Genomic DNA, 25,425 nt, shown 5'->3' with positions numbered 1-25,425 from the left:
TGTGTTGCTGACGCAGCTTTATGATGGAGTTCCTGGCTTGTGTCTTCAGCCTGGCCCAGATGTTGTGTGTGTGTGTGAGAGTGTCTGACACACATCCTCTCTCTGTCACTCTGATTCTCAAATAGCAAGTCAGATCAACTTTTAAAAGAAAGATGAGCACAGGTAGGTATTGTGGCATATAAACCCAGCGAGGTCACCTCCTTCAGCGTTGACATCCCACGTGGACACCAAAAGGATGGTCCAAGTGTTTGAGCCCCTACCACCCATTACGTGAGACCAGGATGAAGCTCCTGTCCCGTTTTTGACCTGGCCCACTATGGAGGAGATTTGGGGAGTGAACCAGCAGATGAAAGATTCTCTCTCTCACTCTCTCACCCTGTCCCTCTGTCCCTGTTACTCAGATTTCCAAATAAGTATTTAAAAATTATAGGGTTACACATTTCCAGTAATTTGGATACCTTTTGAAGATATTTTCTTCCCCTTACTTTGCTCAAAACTTTTCCTATACATTCCTACATACCCACAATTATAAAATAACTCCAAGTTAAAAATCACTTAGGAATACTTTTCTTTCAGTTGCTTTCTTATATTTGTCAGAAACAAGGGTAATGTCACAGCTGCAAAAGAGTGGATTAAAGGAGTGTGCATGTTTCTTACAAAAACTTTCAAAGAAAAGCTGAAGTGCAAGGTTGTTGTGTGTGATTCCTGCCCTTGTGATACATATCAGGTTTGCACGCAGTGAACACTTAATGGTCCAGAGTCAGAAAATGAGTGTTCTCTTCGGCAGTCTTAACACAGAGCTCATGACAGTTTCAACAAAACTCAGAGATGTGCAGGTACCAAGGGCAGTTAGGACCCCACTTGGAGTGTGCCTGCTATGCCAGAAAGCCTGGGTTACAATCCTGGCATGACTTTCAATTCCAGCTTCCTACTGAAATGTACAGTAAGAGGCAGCAGGTAATGACCCAAGACCTTGGGGTCACTGACCTCCAAAACAGGAACTCCAGATAACCTTGGTAAACCTGCCTGTTGGCTGCCCAGGGAGGAAAGAGCACACAGAAAGGCCCAGAGTTGGCTCAGGATCTGCTGCACACCTGAGGATTCCACGTGCATGGGATGGGGTGGGGTCTTGTGGGAGGAGGAGAGGTAAGAGGAGGCCCCAGATGTCAAAGTAGAGGCTGATGCCTGCCTTCTGGGGTCAGGACCAGGAATGGGTTTGAAGCATAGCAACATTGGAATTGCACTTATGGGGATGCTGGGCCTAAAGATAATCCACACTGGAAGATAGCAAGGCCACTACTCTGTCCCCAGGCTGCTTCTTGCTTCCCTAGTTTGTCTGCAGGGTGTAAGACAATCTTACCTCACTGGGGAGGCTCCAGGGCCATCCTTGGCCATGACTACTTTCAATGACTGCACAGGAATGACTTTCTCACTGGCATCCATGGAAGTGACAAGTAACCGCCTTCACAAAGACGCTGCTGCCTGCCAGTCTACCAGTTCCCTCAAGCTGCTGTCTTTCCCCATCCGTCAACCATCTGTCCCCCAGCATTTAGACAAATGGTAAAGTCAGACCCAGCCAAACCTCCCAGAAGGACTGCTCCAAGTCACAGTGTTCAAAAGAGAAAATATCAGCTTGGAAAGGCCCATGACATTGGACATGATCCCGTCAAAATCAAGTGACCGGAGGCTGCTGGGGCATCATTGAGGCCACCTCTGTGACCTCCAACTCTGTCATTGGCCTGTGGCAGCAGTTTGTGTCCTAGCTGCTCTACTTCTCATCTAGCTCCCTCTTTATGGCCTGGGAATGTAGTGGAGAATGTTTCAAGTCCTGAGACTGCACCCACATGGAAGACCTGACGGAGGCTCCTGGTTCCTGGCTTCATTTTGCCTCAGCTCTGGCCATTGCGGCTATTTGAAGAGTTAACAAGCAGATGGAAGGTCCCTGTCTCTCCTTCTTTCTGTAACTCTGTATTTAAAATTAAAACAAAACAAATTTAAAAAGAAAGCTGCATTTGAAATATAGCAGCTGTACTTCAACTTGACTTGAACAGGCACTCCGAAATGGGATGCCAGTGTCCTAAGCGGTAGTTTAACCTACTGTGTCATAATGCCAACACCATGCTGGGAGTGTTCTATGTTTTATTTTGCTGGGACTACACAAGAACACTAGAATCACTGCAATGAACTGAGCTGTATACTTCTTTGTTCATCTTTTTTGCATTCATAATATGCATATATGTGCATATTAATAAGATTGCATTTTTTAAAGTTTTATTCATTTTTATTGGAAAAACAGATATATAGAGAAGAGGAGAGACAGAGGAAGATCTTCTGATCGATGATTCACTCTTCAAGTAGCCGCAATGGCTGGAGCTGAGCCAATCAGAAGCCAGGAGGTTCTTCTGGGTCTCCTGCATGGGTGCAGGGTCCCAAGACTTTGGGCCATCCTTGACTGCTCTTCCAGACCACAAGCAGAAAGCTGGATGGGAAGTGAAGCCATTGCGACACTAACCAGCACCCATACAGGATCCCGGCACGTGCAAGGTGAGGACATTAGTTGCTGGTGTACCACGCCGGGCCCCATAAGATTGCATTTTAAAGCTGTAGCCTATAGTTGGACTCTTTGGTATTTCCTATCCTGATTGGAGTCCTCACTGATTGAACACATGCTTTGTGCCAATCACAGATGGTGGTACTTGATGCTTTATTCCCAGTTCTCCAAGCTTATCCTTTGAGAAAGATTGTTTGGGTGGATGTCATGGCTGGGAATGCTGATATTCAGAGAGGGTAACTGACATACTCAGCATCTCAGAGCTATAAAGTAGCAAAGTCTGACCTCTCTGACCCCAACACTCCCCCTCCAGAGCAGCCCCATGCCTTGGAATTTCTGTCGATCTACTCAGAAGCATGTCCTCACTACCATATCAGAGTTTTACAGGATACCGTCACAGTCATCCAGGCAAGAAAAGACAGACAGGTGTTTTCTCTGTCAATGTCACACCCTCCACTCTGCTTGACCTCCACCTCTACCCTAGGTTTACACTCCTCCATGGTTGGGTTCCGATCTGGGGAGGTGGCCTTGCATCTGACAATATGTCATGTTTATACTTCCTGATCACACAGAACAGTCTGGAGAGGGAAAAGCCTGGCTTTATTTATGTTATTGCTCTAGTTAGACCACCTTCAGCAGACCACTTAATGGCTCCAAGTCTTACTGTTTCATTTACTTTACTAAAAAGAGATTATAACAACATGTCTAGAGGGGAAGAACCAGTTAATTCTCACAACAGGCATACAGTCATGGGACTCCCCTTTTATTCCCTCTGGAGCCTACTTTGTCACGTATCTTTATGATTCTCCTGTATGCCCCAAATTCCATGTTCCTTCCCCATTCTCCATCTTCCTAACCCTACCCTGTGCCCTGGGAAGGCTGAACAGTGCGAAAGAGCCCATGAGTTCCCCAGCTCTCTGCTCTTGGACAGGCAGGAAACTAGACAATGGGGATCAGTGAAACTGGTGTGTGTGTTCTCCAGTTTGCTACTTGTGGGGTCACCATTGGAAGGCATATCTCCAGAGCTGAACTCGGCAAGCATCAGGCAGCTGGTACACACTTAGGAGCCGCACCGCTTTCCACCACAGCTGACCCTGAGGACGAGGGTGGGACAGGTGCTCCACAGTAATTGCTCCAGGCTTCTGGGCTATCCTAGACCTTCCTTTACCTGCAGGCATCTTTCCAATGAGTGTCTTTCCCCAAATCGTCAGCTACCATATGCCATTACCTATGGCAGCCACTCTATCATTTTCTCTTGGATGTAACACGTATCTTTTCTATGAGACAAATTTCTTGTCCATATGACAAGTTGCCCATTGAGTAAGATTCAACTATTGTGGGCTGTTGAACTAAGGTTGAGAAATTGAAAAAAAAAAAAAAAAACAGATTAGGAATACAAATTGAAACAATCCTGCTGCTAACACCCCTTTCAGCTATAGGTGTGTGAATTTACATTCCTCATCATGGTGCAAGGGAGTCGAAGCCTACCCCAGGACCCAGGAAGCCACTGAAAGCCTGGTGCTTTTCAAAGCATCCAGCCATGCTCCATAGGACTCAGCAGCCCCTCCTCCCATTTGGGCAAGCTGTCTCTCTGAGCTTGCTTTGTCTCCTCTACATAGCATCAAGAAAACACCAGGAAACCAACACGGTGCTGAGCGAACTTCTCCCAACCAAGGCATTCCTCCTCAGCTCAGCTGGACTCCTTTCCATTTGCTGCCTGGAAACAATCAGAATTATCGCCTGAGTGGGTCTAGGCAACAGAAGTGGGAGCTGCCAGCAGCAGCAGCTCCCGCTGGAACAGGGAGGAAGCACAAATCCAAGCTCCCTGTTCTGATGATGGAAGTGGAGATGTTGTTTCCCAGGGGTCTGACAGCTGGATCTCCTATACCAGGTGGAAGGGAAGGGTCAAAGTGTGAGTGTTGCAGATGAGAGAGCTGGCCATGCTCTAAGCTGAGTACTTCATCCCAGAGGCAGGACAGGGCAGGTGTGCACGATTGAGGACAGCCATCAAACGAGTGCCAAAGATAACACCTTAAGCCTGATGTGTCCTGTTACATATAACGAATAGGCCTTAGGTCACATTACCTTTCATTATAATTAACTTGTGGAGAAGTAGGTGTCTGATATAGCAGTTAAGATGTTACTTGGAACCCCTGCATCCCACAGCAGAGTATCTGATATTGAGTCCCTGTTCTGCTTGCAATTCCAGCTTCCTGCTGATGCACAGCCTGGGAGGCAGCAAGTGATGGTTTGAATCCTGCTGTCCCTGCCAGTCACATGGGAGGTCCAGACTGAGTCCCCAGCTCCTGGCCTCAGCCTAGCCCAGCCCCAGATATGGCAAGAATTTGGGGGGAGTGAAACAATGACTAGGAAATCTCATCTTCTCTCTCTGCCTCTCAAATAGTTTAGAAAACTTAAAATAATTGACTTCCACGGAGCAAGGGAAAACGCGGACAGCTCTGACCTTCGTGGTTTGTGTCATGTCTGCAGCTGGCTCAGCTATCAGAAGAGGGGAGTATATGAGCTGAGAAGCCCCCTTCTAACAATCAAGGGTTACAGAGACAGCTTTTCAGTTTCATTCCCATCACTTCCAATCCAAAATCACACAAATGGAAAGTCCAGATCCCAAATGCTAAACCGGGTCTTATCCATTTGATTGTCAGAATTTGTTTGGATATCATCCAGGTCTTCTTCCTGCATGACCTCACCTAAGGCTGCAGGCCTAGGAGAGCAGAGAGAACACTGATGTATCCCAAGCCCTGGGCTGAGCCCCCACGCATGGTCAGGATTCATCCATCAGTTCTGCGTTCTGACTGCCTTGGCCATGTTCAGAGATTGGTGTACCTGTGGCCTCTCAACACTCATATAGTCAAACAGTCACCAGGGTGATGATCTTAAGGGGTAAGGCCTTCCAGAAGTAGTTAGGTCATGGATGGACTTAATTTCCTTATGAAAGGGAATTCATAGAATAGCTCTTTACCATGTAAAGAAGCAGTAAGAAGGCACCACGTGTCAACAGGAAAATGGGTCCTCAACAGACCCTGATCTTAGAAACTCCCCAAGTCTCCAAAACAGTGCAATACATTTCTATTGTTGATTAAACACCTGATCTACCATGCTTTGCTTTAGCAGCCCGAGTTTGGCTGAGTTTCATGAGTTTGGCATCCCAGTGGCAAAATAAGGAGATCATATAGGGAAAGTGCTGGCATGCCAAAGATACTTGATAACTTGCAGTTGTAATTTGGATTTGACTGGACTATAAGATATTGGACTCTATACTTGGCATATGCTTGCCAAGAGGGAATCTCAACTGAACTTGAACTATGGTTACGCAACAAGGTGGAGGAACCCACCATGGGGGGAGGGTGTTGGGAAGTGTGGGGAGAATCCCAGTTCCTATGAAATTACAACACAATGTAATTAATGAATAAATTTAATAAAAAATTTCTTTTAAAAAAAGATCATTATGAATTATAAAATGCTCATCAAAAATACAGAGAGGTCTTATTGTCATTGATACTGGAACAAAGCAAGAAGACCTCTGGAGAAAAAAAAGCAAAAAACAGATATACTCAAGATGTCACTCCAAAACACAACAGAAGTAAGTTTCTAGCCAATACTTGCCCAGTTCTATCCTTTTCTCTGCTGCCTTGCCTGGTAACCCTCCTGTAACAGCAGGTCTGTGGCCCCACTATCACCACATCACCCATGTATCCTGTGGTTTTTACTGGGATTCTTGCAGCAGAGTCCGACTCAGCAAAGCCTGCCCCACACTTCCCTCCTCTAAGTGCTGTGCTTCCCATCCCAAGCCACCCACCACATGGGGATGACACTTGCATTCTGGAACAAGAGCTACAGGGCTTGCCCGAGTGGCTTACCGTTTTTTAAGAGACTTTTAAGAGCATACTGGAAGATAAGGACCCCACTCCTGGTGTAAAATAGACACACAAGCACATACTCAACAATTTGGCAAACATCTTACAAGATTCTCTATACTTCGGGAGCCTGTGTGGGGGACTTCAGGAGGAGTTGCAGGAAGCATCTCCTTATAGATCCTCCCGTGATGGGAATACTGCAAGAGGAGAGGATGCTCCCTGGGGAGGCCAGGAGACAAAAGGCCCTCAGCAGACCAGCTCATCTTCTGCAGAAACCTGGCAGACCCTGACATCCTCCTCCTATAAGACAGCTACAGGGAAGCAGGTCCCTGGCTTGGCTTGACTCTGTGGTTAGGAACAATGACCCCTGCAGAGATGCACAGGCAGACTGCCTGAGAACACAGAATAGAAGGTGGCAGCTGTGGGACCTGGTGCAGCAGGTGGCACTGTGCTTCAGCCCAAGACTGATCGACACGCTTCCTACCAAAGAGGAGTCTGCTGCACCAGCAGGAGAATGCACTACACAGAAACACAAGGGAGGAGAGACAAAGAGAAAGTTTTCATGCCTTGGTTCATTTTCCAAATGAACCAGAGTTGAGTAGATATGCAACCAGGAGCCTTTTCCAGATCCCTCATGTGGATATGCAGTCCCAAGGCCTTGAGCCATCTTTTGTTGTTTTCCCAGTCCATAAGTAAAGGGCTGGATCAGAAGTGCAGCAACCAGGACTCAAACTGGTGCCCATCTGGGATACTGGTGCTGTAGGCAGAGGATTAGCCCATGGAGTCATCATCCTGCCCCCAGCGATGGCCATTCTTATTTGAATCCAATTAAAACAAGTGCTTTCCCAGGCCACAAGCAGGGAGCTGGATGGGAAAGTGGAGCCTCCAGGGGCAGGAACCAGCACCCATAATGGATCCTGGGCGAGGGGCGCAAAGCAAGGATTTAGGGAGTGAGTCATTGTGCTGTGCCCTGGAAAACCGGGATTTCAAGTAAGAGACTGGGGACAGAGGAATTGGCTCTGCACTCCAGGCCGCCTGATAAGAGAGTGCACTTCTTCCAAGAGGTGCCCCTTCCACGTTGGTAGCTGATTGCTGAGTGCTTCTTGGCTGATTAATTCTTTGAGGCTGTGCTCTGGGCTGGAAAGCCCTAACCCAGCCTTTCTCCTCCCTAGGACTCCACTTGCTGACTCTGACATGCAGAACCCCACCCATGTGCAGCACCCATGTGCATTGCTCGTGCTTTTCAACTCTGAGAATACAAGCACGGCATGGCAAAGGTGCCTGTGTGATCTTGGCTGCATGTACACATGTGCGCAGGTGTCTGCAGCTTCCTCTCAATGTGGGGGTGATTGTTTGATTTTCTTTGGTCTTGGGCTCTTAGTTACCTCTAGCAACCACATGTTTGTCATCAACTGAGCTCCCTCTGACTCCCACTGCCTCTCTAATGCCCCTTCTGCCAGATTGAAGATGCCAACCAGTACTCATTCCCTTGGCCAGCATTTTTTCTTGCCACATTGAGAATTCCCACTCTTCCTACATACAGCTGAGCATTAAGTGTCAAGGTCAGAAGTGAGAGGATGGAAGCTAGGGAGGGAGACGAGGCACTGAGCATGATCACCTCCTCTTGTCTAGTAGCTGGCGTGCCTGAGTCACCTGGAATATGTGCACTGTTCTCATTAGTAATCTCTGTTGAATACATGCCACCGCGCAGAGGAAAACCATGACAATAGTTGAAGTTCTCAGCTCAGGAAATTCTTATCTGAATGTTACTTGATATGAAGGGTGAAGAGAACATGAGTCAAACTTAATTTCATTTATTGAAAACGACTAATGGCATGGAATAAAAGCATGTTTGAGATAGAAATAGTGTGGCATTAGGAATAGAGAAGCTCTCCATTTCATCATATCCCTTGCAAAGAAAGGTTAGTAAAAAAAAAATGTGAGTTTTTATCTAATCTTGTGTTGCTAAAAGCTCAGGGCACAAAACAATGGGCGTATGTGGTAATTTGTGAGCCTGTGCTTATGCGGGTGAAGATTTTCTGCAAATGAAGGCAGAGGCATAGGGTGAAGTAACTCCTGAGCTTTGGAATCAGGAGGTCATGCAGTGAGCCAGACCGTCAGACATCGACTGTCTCCATTATTAAACTCCGCTTATCATCCAATGCAATGATTAGTAAAAAGCATAGGTCACAGAAATGAGCAACTCCTCCAGGCCATTGTGGTGGTTTGTGATTAAAAAAATAAACATTGGGTATGGGTTGATTTTTGCCTTGGTGTGATTAGGGAGAGGGAGATGCGGACTTTGGGAACTGGGGTGGTTGCTGTAAAACAAGCAAACAAACAAAAAAAACAACACAGTTCTAGGACAGATTTCACGTGGCTGCCTCTGTCTGCCCCTTGCTACTGCCCCCAGTTTCAGGGGTTTGCCTGTCCCCCTGTCCCCCACACTTTGAAGCCCATCAGCAGTGCAAAGGAAGAAGTACAATGCCTGGCCCTTCTTTTTTCAGCTCCTAGAAGCTGAGATCTTGGTCACGACACCCAGCCTCTGCAGCTCAGCATGACTTAGCCGAAGGTTCAGGATGCAGCTGTTTCCCATGCACAGGCACAGAAGCCAAAAGGACCTTTGGAACATGCATGTGCAGGTCAACGTAAGGACTCCTGTCTGGGGAGATGAACGCACTTAGGGAACATTCACTGCAGAGAGGCAGCCACAGACCCGAGAGGAGCCGTGGAGCTGCCCCTGCAGGATCGAGTCCCTTAGCACAGGGAAGTCACCTGTCTGAGGTTCGAGTGAGTGGAGGCAGATGAGAGAAGTGATAGCAGCTGGCATGCACTAAGGTATTCATTCCACCCATTCACTCTGTCCCTTGCACTTTCCCCTGGTTGATATCAGGGGATCTAATATCCATTAGATAAGGATGACGTGTCTCCCGCCCCCATGTAGATCCAAGATCTCTTGCTGAGCATGTCTGCTAGTGGGGTAAGACTCAGTCCAGGGCCACAGCATGCCTCTAAACAAGCAGACAACAGTTCTCCATCCCAGAGAATAAGAGCATAGGGTGCAAAAACACATTTTATTATTAAACAAATTTATTCCAAATGCTGATTATTATTTGCAGTGTCTGAAGGCACAAAATATACCTAAAATGTATGGAATAGTCTAAACAGAGTTATAAATCTAAAGAACAAAGCATGAAAGAAAAAAATACATTCTGAGCAGACACAGAAAACTGAATTGGGAAGGTTGTTGTTATTTGTGTGTGTTTTTTTTTTTAAATACCCATAGAGAACTTGCTTGAATGTCAATCATTTCCCCCTCATGCCTAAGGTAGGAGGAAATTAGAAAAATAACAAGCACGGTGAAGACTAACACCAGGAGGTGTTAAGGGTTTTAGGAGCAGAACATTTTCCCCTCAAAGAAGCCATTCTGCCATTCTCTCTCTCTCTCTCTCTCTCTCTTTCTCTCTCTCTCTCTCTCTCACACACACACACACACACTCACACTCACATCTACCATCTCCCTCCCTGATGCTCATTCTAAGTAAAGTCATCCATGACAACATCCGTATCCATGGCATATTCCAGAAGACCATTCTTTTGGGGGAGGCAAAACAGACTTGGATGTGAGATAAGGCAGTGAGACCAGAGTTCGATTAAAAAAATAGATTGATTATATAGATATAGCTGTAGATACATATGAAAAATGGACCCTCCAGGGCGATCCCCATGCCCTTTGTCTGGGTGAGGTGCTCACCTGGGCTTAGTCATGTACACCTGCTTCCAGCCCTGCAGAAGCAGCCCTTGGAGCACTGGTATCAGGCTCTTCTCAGCATCCATGGATAAATCACACAATTAGAAACACTTTCCTCCGCAGGGTGCTTTTTGCTAACTGTGTGATCTGGGCATTCCTGTCTGCTCAGTTGAATCACTTGGGACTATAGGAAGGAAATCAATCCTGGGCTAGTTACCATCCTCGCAAATACATCTCTCAGAGCACTCAGCTACAGAAGCAGCAATCAATAGGACCTAGTATTTATCCATCAGAATGGTCCTAGGCTTTGGGTTCCCTGCTTGCTGCCAGGGACGGAAGCCCTGCCCAGCCCTGGGAGCCAGGTGTGGTTTGTGTACTAAGCGTCAAAAAAAAAAAAAAAATCACCTTTCTCTGCAGACTCCTCCAATGTCCTCAATGCTGGTTCTTTCTTGGTTTCTGTAGTTGAGTGGCCAGTGGAGAGGGAACGAGGTGGAGTGGTTGGGCTGTTTCTGCCTCATGAAATGGGGTCTTGCAGTGGGTCCACCAGCTTGCAGACATACCTATGCGTCTCAGAGGAGATGAGGTGCTCTTGGCGGCAGGAGGGCCCTGCCACAGGCTGCTTCATGCTTGAGGATTCCAGGGCTGGAGGAGCTGAGGAAAGCCAGGCTTGGGAGCTTGGACTGGGGTCTGGCTCTGTTGGGCAGATGATCTTGAAGGGCTCAGGCCCAAGGATGGGCCTGGATATCTGAGATTACCCAGAGACTTCTCCAAGGGACATATGAGGACATGCTGTCTCCTCTCTCCCAGGGATCCAGGCTCCTCTCTACTCTGTCTCTCCTCTGTGTTCCCCTGGCCTCCTCATTACCTGGAGTGCTCATCCAACCCTCTGGCCATGGGCCACCTCTCCCAACTCCTTCCAACAGAATCCTACTACCTGAACCCAAGTGTGCCTACTCCCTGAGTCTCTGACCATGCTTTTTTCTCTCACCTGAGGCCACTGGCCCATCCTCCAAAGAAATCATCTTCCTCTACCTGGCATCCCATCTCTCCGCCATACCTGACCCACAGAATCAAGCATGCCTAGCTCTCTCTCTCCCTCTGTCAGAGGGCCATGCAGCAGGCCAAGCCCACCTCTGCCTGTCTGTCTCCCAGAGACAATGGGTGGGGAGACTTCCCTCCTTCCCCTATATCCTATCTTTGTTCAAGTCTTCCAAATAGGATAAGAAAGTAAAACTCAAGGCTGGCCAGAGAGGGTAGGACACACGGTCACTGAAGTGCCCAGAAATGACTAGGTCACCCATGCCAGCTGCACCCTGCCCACTGTGACATAGGGTAATATCCCAGCCTGTCCACTAATTGCCCAGCACTGACCTGTGTCTAGTGTACCTTCTCTGATCCCAGGCTAACATGAGAAGCTGGTCTCTACCGCCAAGAGACCCAACGGGCCAGGATGACAACGTTGGCTCCATGTGCATTCTTTATCTATGCCAAGGGGGTGGGTGTAAATGAGGGTAAGAGGCTGCGTGTCACAGCAGGCAGCATCAGGGGCTCTGCCTCCAGCAGGAAGGTCCTTCTTCAATGGTCCCTCCTGCCCTCAGGGCAGGGGAGCTCCTTTGGCACTTCAGAATGATCACAAGGGATTTGCCTTTTTATTCGTATAGAACAAAATTTACAAAGTCGTTCATACAGTTTTTGTGTTTTTTTTTTTTACTGACTTCGAAAATTGGGAATATTCAAAATACACTTTTACCCCACTCCATTCTGTCATTATTTACATATATATACAAGAAAAATGAAAGAGTCCTTCTGTGTGTGTGTGTGTATGATGGTCTGTGTGTGTTTTCTTGTATTAAAAAGCTCTGCTGGTCGGGTGGGTGGGCGGGCGGGCAGGAGGGCAGGCGGCCTGGTCAGATGGAGGTGCCATGGGAGGTGTCCAGGGCCTCTGGAAGCACGCCCCCAGGCACAGGCTGGAAGGACATGGGGATGGGGGTCTTTACCGGGCTCTGTCGGAACAGCCCCCCGTTGGGCGATCTGTGTTTGCACTGCATGGAGGGCATGGTGGCCGAGGTGCTCAGTGGCAGCGGCAGGTTGCTGCTGGGTCCTGAGGACAGTGTCCGGCTGGTGCCGTGGCTGCTCTGCTCTGGCAGGAAGGTGCTAACCGAGAGCTGTGTGTTCTGATACTCCCGGGTCGGCTCCAAGGCCTGGCTGGGAGCCAGGCCTCCCATCTCTAGGGCTGAGAGCTCGATGGACGCTGGCGAGATCTGCTTGTGAGCAATGTCTTCATCCATGAGGCTGTTCATGCGCCGGTGCACCTGCTCTAGATTCACCTCTTTGTCCTGGAGAAAGAAAAGCACAGGCAGGCAGGTGAGGGCAAGACCTGACAGGGAGCTGTGGGCTGGCTTGTTGCAGACCCTGGAGGTGTCAGCTCTGTCAGGCCTGGGCCAGCAGCAGCAGCACCCAGCTCATTATTCCTCACCTCCATAGACAACCCTGTGTGCTCTGGGGTACAGGGATTCATTGGGGTGGGCAGCCAAAACTTAAAGCATGATCTAAGTTGTATGGAGCAGGCCTTGGCCATGTCGTACCTGCCACCTGCCCTCAGCAAAGAACTGCAGTTAGACTTGCAACCAACACCTGTGACCAGACATGATGCTTTGAGGAACTAGAATAGACAGGAAGAGAAATAAGAGGTCTCGTGGGAGTAAAGGGACTGATCCTGGAGCCTGGATAGGTCCTGTGCATTTGCCAGTTCTTTTTTTTTTTTTTTTTTTTTTTTTTCAGTATGATCTTCCTGCACTACCCTGCAGGGCTCACAGGTTGGGGAGGGTTAGTCCAATGACCAATGAAGAGTCATAAGCACTGTTAGTATTCTAGAAATCTTGCTGCCCCTGTGCAATCTCCCCAGAGGCCAGAGAGGGGAATGTCTACTGATGGGGGCCTGGGTTTCTGGGGAGGGTGAGAAGATGGGAATGGATTGGGGAATCAGTTGACCCTGGTCTCAAGGAAACTTTCAATCCTGGTGGATGGTGTCATAGGAAATCATTTTGTTTATGAACGTCTTAATCTGTTCAAGAAAGAAAGCGTGCCATAACAGTGATCTGTCCACTTGGATGTCAGCCTACAATGTTAGAAACAGTCAAGGCCATCTTCTCTGCGCTTGGTTTTCCCCACACTGAGGTGAAGCACAGGAACAGGTGCCTGGCCAGCAGGGTGGTAATGCCTAGCACCCAGCCAGGTGAGCGGCTGCACTCCTGTTTGCAGGTTTCCTGGGTGCCCAGGTAGCACTCAAGGTGGTAACTGACAGAGTGATCACCATCTCTCTCTCACATCAAACTCTGTGAGCAAAGCCGTGTCAGATCTCAGTTGTGTCCACCTTGCAGGAGAGTCAGAAATACCAAAACCACCAGCAGCCATGACTACAAAACCAAGAAAAAAAAAAATAAGCAATCACACACATCCAAGGGCCACTCTGGTGACATTTTTAAGCTTCTATGGGACTGGTGGGAGGGCATTTCCTGCAGAAGGAGGTGACCCTGGGTGACAGGCATGGATAGGCCAACTGCAAAGCCAACCCCTGTAAAAGTTGCACTCAGGCAAGAAGTAGGGGGCCCTGCAGGTCACTCCACACCCAAATATCCCTCGGCATGAGGAAAGGCAGCTTGTTGCTACTCTACGTACTCTTCTGAGCGCATAGATGGTATACAGGGCTTGGCTTCTAGTGGCATACCTGCCGACACTCCCAGACCTCTTTCCAGAAGAAGAAAACTGAAAGTACCCACAGGGTCACAGAGAGTCGTTCCAAGTTGGAGGAGAGTTGAGAGTAAGAGATCTACCCCAGGTGTGGAAGAGACTGTGGTATGTGGTTTGTTTGCACGCAGAAGTGCCTGAGCCAGGATGGGCATGTTGGAAGACCCACATGAGCAGAGTTGGGTTTGTGCTATGGTCACTTGCGGGTGGCAAGTGTTAGGACTGAAATATCTGGAGAATGCCAAGCATTCCTGCCAAGGTATCATTAACTTCAAAGAGTGTGTGACAGATACTCCTGGGTAACGATGGAGTTGCAGCTCAACAAACTCCTCATAAACTAAAAATCCTGGTAGTAGAAAAAAGGCACTGAATCCAGCTGACCTATACGGCACAGTCCAGCTCAATCACACATCAACACTCTAAAGAACGACACTTGTTTCCCTGGTGATCAAGGTGAACTCTGATTCAATGTGGCTTTTTTACCAGATGTCTGTTGCTCTCCCTATCATCCAGCTGAAAACCCCCAAGTCAAACCAAGCTGTCAACTGCGGACAGTTTGCCTATACAATGAGCCAAATTCAATTCTACTCTTACTGATGTGATACCACAGTTCAGTCAGCTCTGTGCAACTATGCATCTTTCTGCAAGTGTGGTTTTCCTGTTGTGTGTTTACCCTAGTGTGTGAAACCATTTTCGCAGTACTTTATGAATGTAATGCGGGGCAATGGAGCCTTACAGCCTCTTAGCATCTGAAGTTTGCTCGCTTTCAGGGAATTATTTTCCATGCCTAGTAATGATTTGGCAGGCAATCTGCACATAGAGCTGAGGGAGGTTTGTGGTTCACACCGGGGTAGCGGACCCAAGTCTCCATCCTGAACAAGCAGATCAAGAGACAGAAAATGATTGGTGTTGCATCATGATAGCAGCGATGCTTCTCCCAACTTTCGAACCCATGACCACCCTCTTTGTTCTTGAGCCCCGGCCTCCTGGGTAGCCTTGCCTCTTTGCCCACCTTTCTCATGGCTGCTATGTGTTCCTGTGGAGCTGATGATACAGTGCATGGTCATTCAACTGCAGTGCAGGAAGTAGAAGGAAAGTTTAGGGGGAAGAGAAGCCAACCGAATTATCTGGAGAAGAATGTAAGCCAGAGAGGGTCTCCAGGGAAGACTTCCCCACTGGGGCTCAAGGACGGAGGCTGAGGAGGGATGGGTTGCAAATGTGGTGGGGCCACAGGGGCCAGTCTCACACCGTAGAGGCTGCTGTGAGCAGGCGATGAGCTAATACCAACACATTTGGAATAAAAACCAGCCACGCAGCGGCCAATTATCTCACAGTCAGTATTACCGAAGAAGCAAAGAGCCTGAATCGTTTCTTAAACCTACATATTTTCCCTTGCCTCCAATTGAGGACAGATGGAGCCGTTTCTGGGCCTGCTAAGCTGTGCAGTGCGAATCAACTCCCAGTTGTAGTTACGCATTAGCCTTTGCCCTCTACTTGCCAGGACACAGGGAAGATGTCCTCACCAATTGAATGCATTTTTCAGGACAACTTCCTGTGCCAAAGTGGTTGTTACGAAACTTGCCTTTCTCACACCATTAGGACCTCATTCTGTTCAAATCCTAGATTCCCTATCATTCCAACACCAAATAAATCATGGGACAAAGGGATGTCATCATAAGTGCCCCAGAGTGGGTGTTTGAGCAAGAAAATGAGTAGAACTCAAAGTAGATGGTTCCCTGCCGTCTCTGGACAATGAATGCAGCCGAGTGCTGGGTCCCACCCTGTGTGCTCCAGACTGCTACAGCTATGCCTATCAAGACCAGAGCAAAGGCGCGGAGTGTCAATGGGAGAGGAGTCTTTCACCTGGCAACCCTGGAAGCATTGTCTCATTGCATCCTCTGGGGCTACAGCTTTGGTGGAGTCTTGTCAGTTTGCACCTGCTATGTCTCTGGCCAAACAAAAAAGGGGCAGAAGTAATCAGCCTATTCAAAGAAAGAGGCAAGAGTGATTGGAATAATTATCCTGTAGGCAAAATGGTGCATTTTATTGGGTTATGCAAATTAAAATAATGAGCTTTTTAATTTTTTTTTAATAATGGTAAACTACACGAGTTTACATCCTCATCAGCCCAAGGTTTCAGGTTCAGCCAGGTGATGATGACAGGTGTGGGGAAGACAAGACTTGCAGACTTCTCGCCATCTTCATTGACCACAGGTCTAGTCAAACAGCCCCGAATACAACATAAAATTCACTGACTGCATTTACTCAAAAGTTGGCTGACTTTCAGCTCTGCACTTCTCGCCCCATATTAACTGCGAAGACAGATGCAGCAGTCCGCATTACTGGGGACCCTCTCTCAGGCACTGGCTTGCAGAGAGATAAAGTTCTGTAATGAAGCCGCTGTTCACCAATGTGGAAATAATACAGTGTGTTGGAAAACGGTAATTAACTAAACTATCGTCTATGTAACAGCCTGGTACATGAGGGACTCATTAAAACTGACTTTGTTCAGAGTTCAGCAGCTCCTACTTGAGGTTGGAAGGGAACAAAATTGGGGATGAGGGACTTGTCACCTGACCAGGAAGGTTACTGGCGACATTTCTCCTGTTAACACTGAGGGTGGCCAGGTGGCAAATGAGAGTCGGCAGCTGGGAGAAAAGCCACAGCAAAGCGATCATGTTAAAAGTTTTGTCCAAAGATTTGCCTGACCCAAAGGGGCTGGGCTAGGGTCCCTTGTCCTATAGTTGGATAAGAGGGAGGGGGCTGAACATTAAGTTCAGTAGTTTTGGGAGATAAAGGGCAGTTTTTTCAAAGCATTAGGACAGAGCTTTAATCAGCTCGTTCGCAGATTCCTCAGGAGCAGGCGAAGGAAGACAGGAGGACTCTGTTACAGGAACTGGCAGCAGGTGAGGGCTAAATGGGAGCAGTCACAGCTGCACAACAGTCAGCCCTCACACCCACCCCGCTCCAAGGCCTTGGATCGCCTCCACAATGCCAGGCTACAGTGTGCCCTCTGTCTCCCCTTGGGAGGTCAGCGTGTGCCAGTGGCTTTTGTTAGGCTGCACAGAGTCTGATGATGGCCTAAGCAGAGTAGCAGTGACTCCATGGTGAGTCTTGCTGACCACCCCACTGGAATGACTGCTTTATCTCAAGCCAGTGTTCCCCCTTCTGATCACACCCTCTTGACGCTGCAGCCACAGTCTTGGCTCCGAATGCAGACACTGGCACTTGCTGCCTTGCCAGTTGCTCCCATTCACCATGTGGTAAATGTGCAAAACCCCAGTGCTGTATGCCCTAGGCAGCCACTTCCCTCACATAGTCACTCCCCACATGCAAGTAGCCTGGGTCATCTCCCACAAGGGAAAGGTCCATCAGACTATCTCTTGCTAATAAACTCTTAGCCTTGACTAAAAACCTCTCTCTCTTTCTCAAACAAGTCTGAACGCTTTCAAATTTACTAGTTTTTAGCCTGGGTGGGATGTCAGAAGCACCACGTTTTTGGAAGTAAATCTGCCCAGAAAGAAATAGGACCCAAGTAAATGTGTTTCCATGAGGCTCCAGCATGAAACACCCATGAGGCAATGCCAGAACTGAGAGCCATTGATCCAGCTACAGTGATTCCACAACAATTAAACTTGAATAACATTTTCTTTCCAGGAGCCCAGACCTGTTCATTGCTTCAATAAACATTTTGGGCCTCCTGCTACCCAATGAGTTGATCTTGGAAAAACATCCATCTTAGTCCCGGGCACGCACAGGGTACTCAATACTTCAGTTGTATTCATTACCCCTTAATGAGAGCTAGAGAGAGAGAGAGAAGAGAATGAAGGGAATGCAGTAGTGGGAACTTGAGGTAGACAATGACTGACAATGTGGGTTCACAGTTAGCGAGGGAGGCAGCTGGTGGCAGTGGTCAGGACAGGCCTTGCCAGTGAGCTGGTTCTGAGCTACACAGTGGCCCATGACCAGAAGACCCTGGGTCAATGGCTGGAGCACAGAAGCTTGCTCTCTTTTACTCTCATGCCAAGTTATCTGATCTCAGTAGCATGGCTGTCAGACCTGGCTTGGTATTCACAGAAGACAAGAACTGGAGTTTAGAGAATGCAGATGGCTAGCCAGGGCTGAAGAGCCAGGCCCAAGGGAAGACTGAGTCATACCCTTTATCCTCCCCAAGGCCTTTGTGCCTACAAACATTTGATGCCAAGTCTACCACCCTGGCCATGCAAGAAGCCTGCCTCTGGAAAACAGCAGGTGTATAGAGTTAGACATATCCTATGTAGCCTAGCTCTGTCTCTACTGCTTCCAAGGCCCATTTCTCTAGGGATAAGGATACCTTCTTCAAATGATGTGGAAGAAGGCATGGAGAAAATGGCCTGGGATATATGCCTCCCTCATAACCCTCAGAGGCCATCACTAGGGCTTTGTTGCGGTTTGAGGGAATGGTGAGGACATGACAACAGTCCCATAGGTATCACTAACCAGCACATCCCCTTTCTCAGGCACCTCTCTAAGGCACTCCACACAACTTTCTAGGGCGACTACTCAGCTGACACCCAGTTGCCATACATGTAGAGGCAACCAATGCAGAAGAAAGTCCCTAGGATATGGGCTTCAATGGATAGCAGCACTGTGGGACAGGCACATAGGTGCTGACCCAAGGCCGGAAGAGAGAGTCCAGCTGCTACTCCCCCTGCCCTCTGCCACCTAGCCATCCTGGCCTTGGGTGGGGAGAAGAGGGCAGAAGCAATGGAAAGAATGGCAAGCTCCCAGCCCGTGCTGGATGATTCATCCCTCACTCCTTGTGTCATCTCCCATTTGTGCAGTTCTCATCTTTATTTCATGAATATTTCATTCTCTGCGCAATGGCTCCACAAGCCCCATAAATCTCACGGGTGGCTCTTTACTGCCTCCATGGTGCACTCACCTGCACTGGGAACTACATAATCGTCCAATTTTTAGGGAAAAAATACAAGCTCAAATCCACATGAATATTAAGGGGTTGAATGCACATTACTACTACTCTTCCCTGAGCAGGTGTCTGAACTCTGAAAACATCCCGTGTAAGTCATTAAACACAACTTGGGCTCCACCCAAAGACAGGTCTCTGGCTCATAAGAAATACAGTATGAGGCCCCCAAATGAAGCGCTCCAAGAGTAGCCAGACACTTTCACCTAATTGCAAATGCTACTCCATAAAACATGAGCAGCCAGGCTGCAGATTAAGCACCATCCTGACTTTTTGAAGGTTTTAAAGGCATACTCCTAAAGCCCTTTTCCTTGCTCATCCTCCTGATGCCATGAGGTCCAGGTCCTCTGACGTGGCGACTTCCTCCTGCCTCCCTCTCCCATCTCTTCTCCCAGGGGCCCACATGTCAGTCTCCAGAATTCCATTCTTCATCTTCTCTTTGTTTACCACCCAGCCCCAAACACAGCTTCTAATCTCATTATCACTTGGAGGATTTGTGCTTGTCCCCCCCCAACTTATGTTCTGACCACCCTAAGCCTCAGGAAGTCTTCACTACCCAGTATGGCTACCACCTAGTACTCCCCATGCCCCCAAGCACTTTCATGGCACCTGCAGTTCACTTGAGTACAGCCTTGAATCACAAGACAGACACCACCTGGGAGTCCTTTGCCCACCTGCCTGTGACAAGGTGAGCCCCCCAAGAGAAGGGCTTGGTCTCTATAGGATGCTTATTAAAGGAAGAAGTGGAGGGAAGGAGGGAAGAGGGGAAAATTTCATCTGAAGATCAGTTACCCTTATAAAGCAAGCAAAACCACTTCTTAGTAACACCTGAAAAGGCAGGGGAGAAAGGTCGCCACTGCATCTCTTGTCCTGTTGGTCTGTTCTTCCTCAAGCAGGCTGGTGACTAAGGCAGGAGATCCACGTTCCTGAAGCAGGAACCAACACATTTTATTCTCTTGCATCTGAGACCCTGGGCTTTGGCAGAAGCCTGGAAGGAAGACAGGATGCTCCACTGGCCAGTCAGCAGATGCTCTAACAGCTGGCTCCTCTCTTTGGTCTCAGTCTTTTTCCTAAGCCTTCTTATGCATGACTGTCCAGCGTTCTCCCTCTCAATCTCCGGTTCTCTCTCTCTCTCTCTCTCTCTCTCTCTCTCTCTCTCTCTCTGGCTTTGTCCACCTCTCCTTTTCAGTTGGTTCTGAGTGATCCAGGCTGGAACTGTCACTACAGTAGGGGCTGTGAAGGCAGACAAGGAACCTCTAACCCATAGAAGAGCCTCTCCCTGCACCTGCTCCCAGGAGATGTCCTGCAGGGCTGGGCCTGAGTTTGTATCCATCCCTGCTCCCACCCACCATTTAAGCAAGAAGCTCGTCATCCCACAGTACCCTTCCTACTCCCCTGACCCAAGTGGGAACCAGGCTGCAGACCTACGAAAACAAAGCCCAAACACACATGGGCAGTGGGTACAATGAGTACCAGATGTGGAGGAGAGGAGGGCTTTCTTCTGTCCTCCCTGGTCCAACTGGGGGTAGATTTGTGGCCTTGCCGTTTGCAGATGTTTCTGTGCACAGTGACCTGAGTGGTGGCATCTGACCAAGTGCCTTGGCCACAGAATGGAAGTGCCCACATGACACATTGGCTGGGGAGGAGAGATGTGTGCCAAGCCCTTCCAAAAACAAACCAACACAAATCCTAAACAGTCATCACATGCCCTCCTGGCGATTTTCACCCACAATTTTCCAACAGCCAAAGACATTGTGGATGTGGTTGGTTAGCTGTTGTTTCCTGTGGCTTTTACTCAAATCCTTTCCTTCCTTTTAAAAAATTGTTTTATTTTTATTGGAAAGTCAGATATACAGAGAGGAGGAGAGACAGAGAGGAAGATCTTCTGTCCACTATTCACTCCCCAAGTGACTACAATGGCCAGAGCTAAGTCAATCCAAAGCCAGGAGCCAGGAGCCAGGAGCCTTTTCTGGGTCTCTTGTGCAGGTGCAAGGTCCCAAGGCTTTGAGCCATCCTCGACTGCTTTCCCAGGCCACAAGCAGGGAGTTGGATGGGAAGTGGAGCTGCCGGGACACAAACCAGCACCCTTATGAGATCCCAGCAGTTGCAAGATGGACTTTAGTCACTAGGCTACCATGCTGAGCCCAATCCCTTCCTTTCTTGTTTCTTGTGGTCCCGAGGTGCTGGGAGAGCCATAGAGGGGGTGACAAATCCTGGCCTTCCGTTTCCAGTCACAGAGGAACACAGTAGGCAAGAGATGGATGTCCCATCTCTTCAGAAGTGGTGAGAACTCCTACTATGGGAAGATGGCGCCCCTAGTGTTGGATGTGAGGGCAGAGTGCAGAGGAGCCGTGTATGAGAGCACCACTGTCCTCGCCCAGTTCCTCAGGGACTCCCTCACAGAGGGATGAATGGTGCCTGTGTTCTTTTCCTCTCCTGGCCCCTACCCTGCAGGCCACAGACAGTGCAGACCAACAGGGAGCCGCCCTCGCTTTCTCCGGCTTGTTTCTTCCCTCCCTCATCCTGTTGTACCTGAAACCACTGTACAAACTGTTGTCTGTCACCTAAGCTTCCAGGAAATAAAAAAGAAAAACAAAGCAGGCAAAAGAAAAAAAGTGTGTTCAGATCACACGCTGCTAGCTGCTCGTGCTCCCCCCGAAACTGTGATCTGTGGGCCCAAGGGGACTCTGGATGTGCAGCAGGGGGAAAGCCTGTGGATGCACGGGCAAGGCTTGTGCTAAAGAGGCCCTGGGTGCAGGTTTAGGGCACACTTGCCACCTGTCTTAGTGGGAGCTATCTCCAGGGGGACCCTGATGAGGGCTCGATTAAAAAAATTTTTTTTTAATTAAAAAATGCAAAATGAGGTTAAGAAAAAAACACGCCTAAGGAGCAGGAAAGTCAAGGTCAAGAATTGGGTTTCTGCAGTCATACCTGTGAAGAAAATATGCCCAGAAACCAAAATCTGGACAGAGCTACAGTGTACCCTCTAAGCTGGGAGTGTCCTTGTGGGGTGTTGGGCAAGGCTGGGAACCCTGAAGGGTGGAGGGGGAGAGGGATGATAGGAAGGGTTGGGACCCCTCTTATACCCTTAAGGGAGACTTGTGGGGAAGGGGAGGCACAGGTTCCTCTCTTACCCTACAGGTGGTCTCTCCAGGTCAGGGTGTAGGCACATGGACGGGGCAGGGCGGGGCAGGGCTCTCTGGTGCCACCCTGGCTGTACCTGCTCTAATGATAAACACCGGACTTTAGTGGTCAGGGCTGGCAGCTCAGACTATCAGCTTCTTTGTTTTTTTGTTTTTGTTGTTGTTGTTTATCCCTCTTGTTTTAAAGACAAAACAAAGACACAACCCCCTTCCCCATATATGACACAGCTGTCCCCTGCATGGCCCCTGCTCCGTGGTGACCCTGCTGCCTTCAGCTGCAGGAAGACGGTGGGCATGGTCTGGGGTACAGACCTCTTTGGGTGTCTCCTGGTGGCACCGGTTGCTGTTCCACCACAACTCCAGGGCGGCCACCAGGCAGGCGAGGAGCAGGCCAATAGCCAGGATGCAGAAGACGCCGGCGAAGCTGTGCAGCTTGAGGGATTTGCCGTCAGCCTGGGCGCTGGTGTGGCTGGTGAGGTCACAGCGGCCAGTGTGTGGCCACCACTTTTGCTTGAGGACGTCCAGGTCCCCTGTGTCCTGGAGCTCCAGGATCCTGCAAGATACGACGCAGGTGAGCCGTAGCTCCCACCCAAGAGCCTTGATTCGCCCGCGGGATCCCTGGCCTGCCCCCACCTATCCTCATCCCACCAAAGGACCATCTGGAGTGGTCACAGCAGCCCACTGCTCAACAACTGCCCTGTCTATTGCCTGGAGGCACAAGGATCTTCTCAGAACATGCAGTGTAGTGCATCTGGCCACTGCTCTCCTGCACAGGTCCACTTTCCTCACTCCCCTTCTGTCTCACTGCAGGTGGATCAAGTCCAATAGCAAAACACAGACGGTCTTTCACAGGGAACCAGGATGAAACTGGTACATAGGGGAGGGAATCTGGAGTAGTGACAAAGACACAGGCCAGGAGGCCTATTTCCTACAGTGGAGTGTCAGGGATTGGGTCTTGGCTCTGCTCCCAGCTCCAGCTTCCTGCTAATACGCACTCTGGGAAGAAATGGACTCTAGTAGCTGGATCCCTGACATCCATGTGGGACACCTGGAGCTGACTGCCAGTTGTTGAACGAAAGCAGAGCAGAGGAGGGGGGTTGAATCAGCGAATCAAAGTTCTTTTTCTTTTTCCTATATCTCTCTGCCTCTCAAAAAAGAAAAAGAAAAAGAAATACAAAAGGAGGCAAACACGGACTATGTATTTAGAATGTTCCTGATGACACAGATGTCAAGCCTGTCCCAGTAGGAGTCCTCAAATCCTTCACTCAGCCATTCATCTGTCCTGAATAGCTTCTGCCTGATGACAGGTATGAAGCTCAGGGTGGTGATAGAGAGGCATAGACATCAGCCTTCAACAACTAGAGCAATGGTGCAAAAGCAGAAGCTGGGGAAAATGCAATGGAATGTGGGCCGTGGTATATCTGCAGTTAGCAGAGTTGAGTCTTCATGTTAAGCCCTTGAGGGATTGCTATTTTTTCCATTTATTATGGAGGAGGAAACCAAGGCACAGAAGGCTGAAACAGCCTGCCTGAATCTAGCAACATTCATGTTGGCAGGATTGACATTGGATGCACCAGAGGAAGAACTGTACCCAAGGGACAGCTATGTGTGTCTGTCCCATCATGCTCAAGGCATTTCAGAAGCTGAGACATGACCCAAGAGGCTGAGGAGAGCATATGTAAGAAAAAGGCAGTGAAGTGGGCAGCACCCAAAGCATGAGCTCTCTTTCCAATGGATGGAGATGGGGGTGGGGGGCCAGGGACAGCAGATGGGGAAGGTCTGTTGCTCCTGGACTCCTGGTGGCTATTTACTTTTTCGTTGTTGATGTTAAAGATTTATTTAGTTTTATTGGAAAGGAAAGAAGGAGAGACAGGAGGGATCTTCCGTCTGCTGCTTCACTTGCAAATAGCTGCAGTAGCCAGAGCAGAGTCAGTTTGAAACCAGGAGCCAGGAGCTTCTTCCAGGTCTCCCATGCGGGTGCAGGGTCCCAAGGCTTTGGGCCATCCTAAATTGCTTTCCCAGGCCACAAGCAGGGAGCTGATGGGAAGTGGGGCAGTTGGGACATGAACCAGCATACATATGGAATTCTGGTGTTCCCAATGTGAGTATTTATCCATTGAGGCATTTGCCAGGCCCGGCTATTTACTTATACAATAGTGTTTCTTGGACTCATTCTGTAATTCAGGGGTCTGAATAGTGAACCTGGGTAGGGCGCAGCCCCCAGATTCCAAGTGACTCACATTTCACCATTCGGAAATCTGGATCCGTGATGAGGCATTCAGCTAACAACATCTGCATCAATATCTATAGCAGGGGCAGGGGCAGGAACAGGGGTGGGTAGGAGCAGGAGTGGGGGCAGGGGCTGGGGCCTGGGCAGGGGCAGCGGTGGGGGGGTGGGAGCAGGTGCGGGGGCTCATCATGGCTGGCAGGAGCTCATTGTCAGCTGCAGGGATGAACAGTCTCTAGTGTTGGAGGCTGGCTCAGACCACCCCGAGGCTGTGCTTAGTCCCTGCCTTTGCACTTGCATCTGGTAGTGACAAGGAGCAGCGGCCCTGAGTGTCTCTCTGGACTTGTCATAGGCCTATAGCATGGGGAATAGCCTGGCACGGTGCGAAGTGCAGGCTTTGGAGGCCTCAGCTGTGTATCACTGGACAGAGGCCCTGCCCCAGCTCAAGCACTGTGTCCTCATCTTTGCAAACCAGACCTCTGATCCTGCTGGCTGAGCAGATACTTCGGTAACTACCCATGTTTTCCCATGGGCAGCAGAACCCAGCCATCAACAGATGTATGCTGCAATGACAAACACATCGAGGTATTAATTGAATAGCAAAAGCTAATCTAGACTCAAACAGCTGGGAGGAGACACTGAAAATAATGTCCCTTGGGATCCAGGGCACTTGTCAGAGGAAACCAGGTTGACTGGCCTCCTTATCCGGCATTCCTCATTCACATCAGTATCCCCTCAGAGATGATGTATTTTCTTGAGAAGGTTCTACTGAGACTGTGTTTTCTCACTGTGTCATAAGATCCAGACAGGGCAGGAGGTCCTTGGTGCAGAACTGGGGCTTAGGGAGACTTGATGAAGGAGCGAGTCTGGGTGGACTCTCATCTCCCACGACCAGATGATGCGCCATGCTCCTGTCCCAGCCACTGGGGGCCCAGAGAGTGACGGGAGCTGCCCACACCCCGACCCTGAAGGTCCTTACCTCTGGGAGAAGAGGTCCCTGTAGGGGCTGCCATGCTGCAGGGCAATCCCATAGCCCTTACTGCTGATGCTGTTGCCTATGACGGTCACGGAGCAGTCGTCATCCGTCAGGGCCGCATACTCTACCACGGCCACATCCCATAGGAAGGCGTAGTTGCCCTTCTTTGCCTGAAAGACCAAAATCACA

The 25,425-nt window shown here is 49.2% G+C and overlaps 1 protein-coding gene across 1 annotated transcript in view; it reads right to left on the bottom strand.

The window, feature by feature from the left end:
- Positions 1 to 11,807: 11,807 nt before the first annotated feature.
- GRID1 (glutamate ionotropic receptor delta type subunit 1) overlaps positions 11,808 to 25,425 on the bottom strand; it is a 651,231-nt gene continuing 637,613 nt past the window's right edge. The window contains exons 14-16 of the mRNA XM_058671771.1: positions 25,240 to 25,406; positions 22,346 to 22,586; positions 11,808 to 12,513 (exon numbers count right to left, since the gene is read on the bottom strand). Of these exons, the coding sequence (XP_058527754.1) occupies positions 12,085 to 12,513; positions 22,346 to 22,586; positions 25,240 to 25,406 (837 nt within the window). The 3' untranslated portion in view covers positions 11,808 to 12,084. The remainder of the gene's footprint in view (positions 12,514 to 22,345; positions 22,587 to 25,239; positions 25,407 to 25,425) is intronic.

Source organism: Ochotona princeps, chromosome 13, assembly GCF_030435755.1.
Source record: "Ochotona princeps isolate mOchPri1 chromosome 13, mOchPri1.hap1, whole genome shotgun sequence".
Classification (NCBI taxonomy): Eukaryota; Metazoa; Chordata; class Mammalia; order Lagomorpha; family Ochotonidae; genus Ochotona; species Ochotona princeps.
The sequence above is the reverse complement of the archived record's forward strand: the minus strand, read 5'-3'. Positions and strand labels throughout refer to the sequence as shown.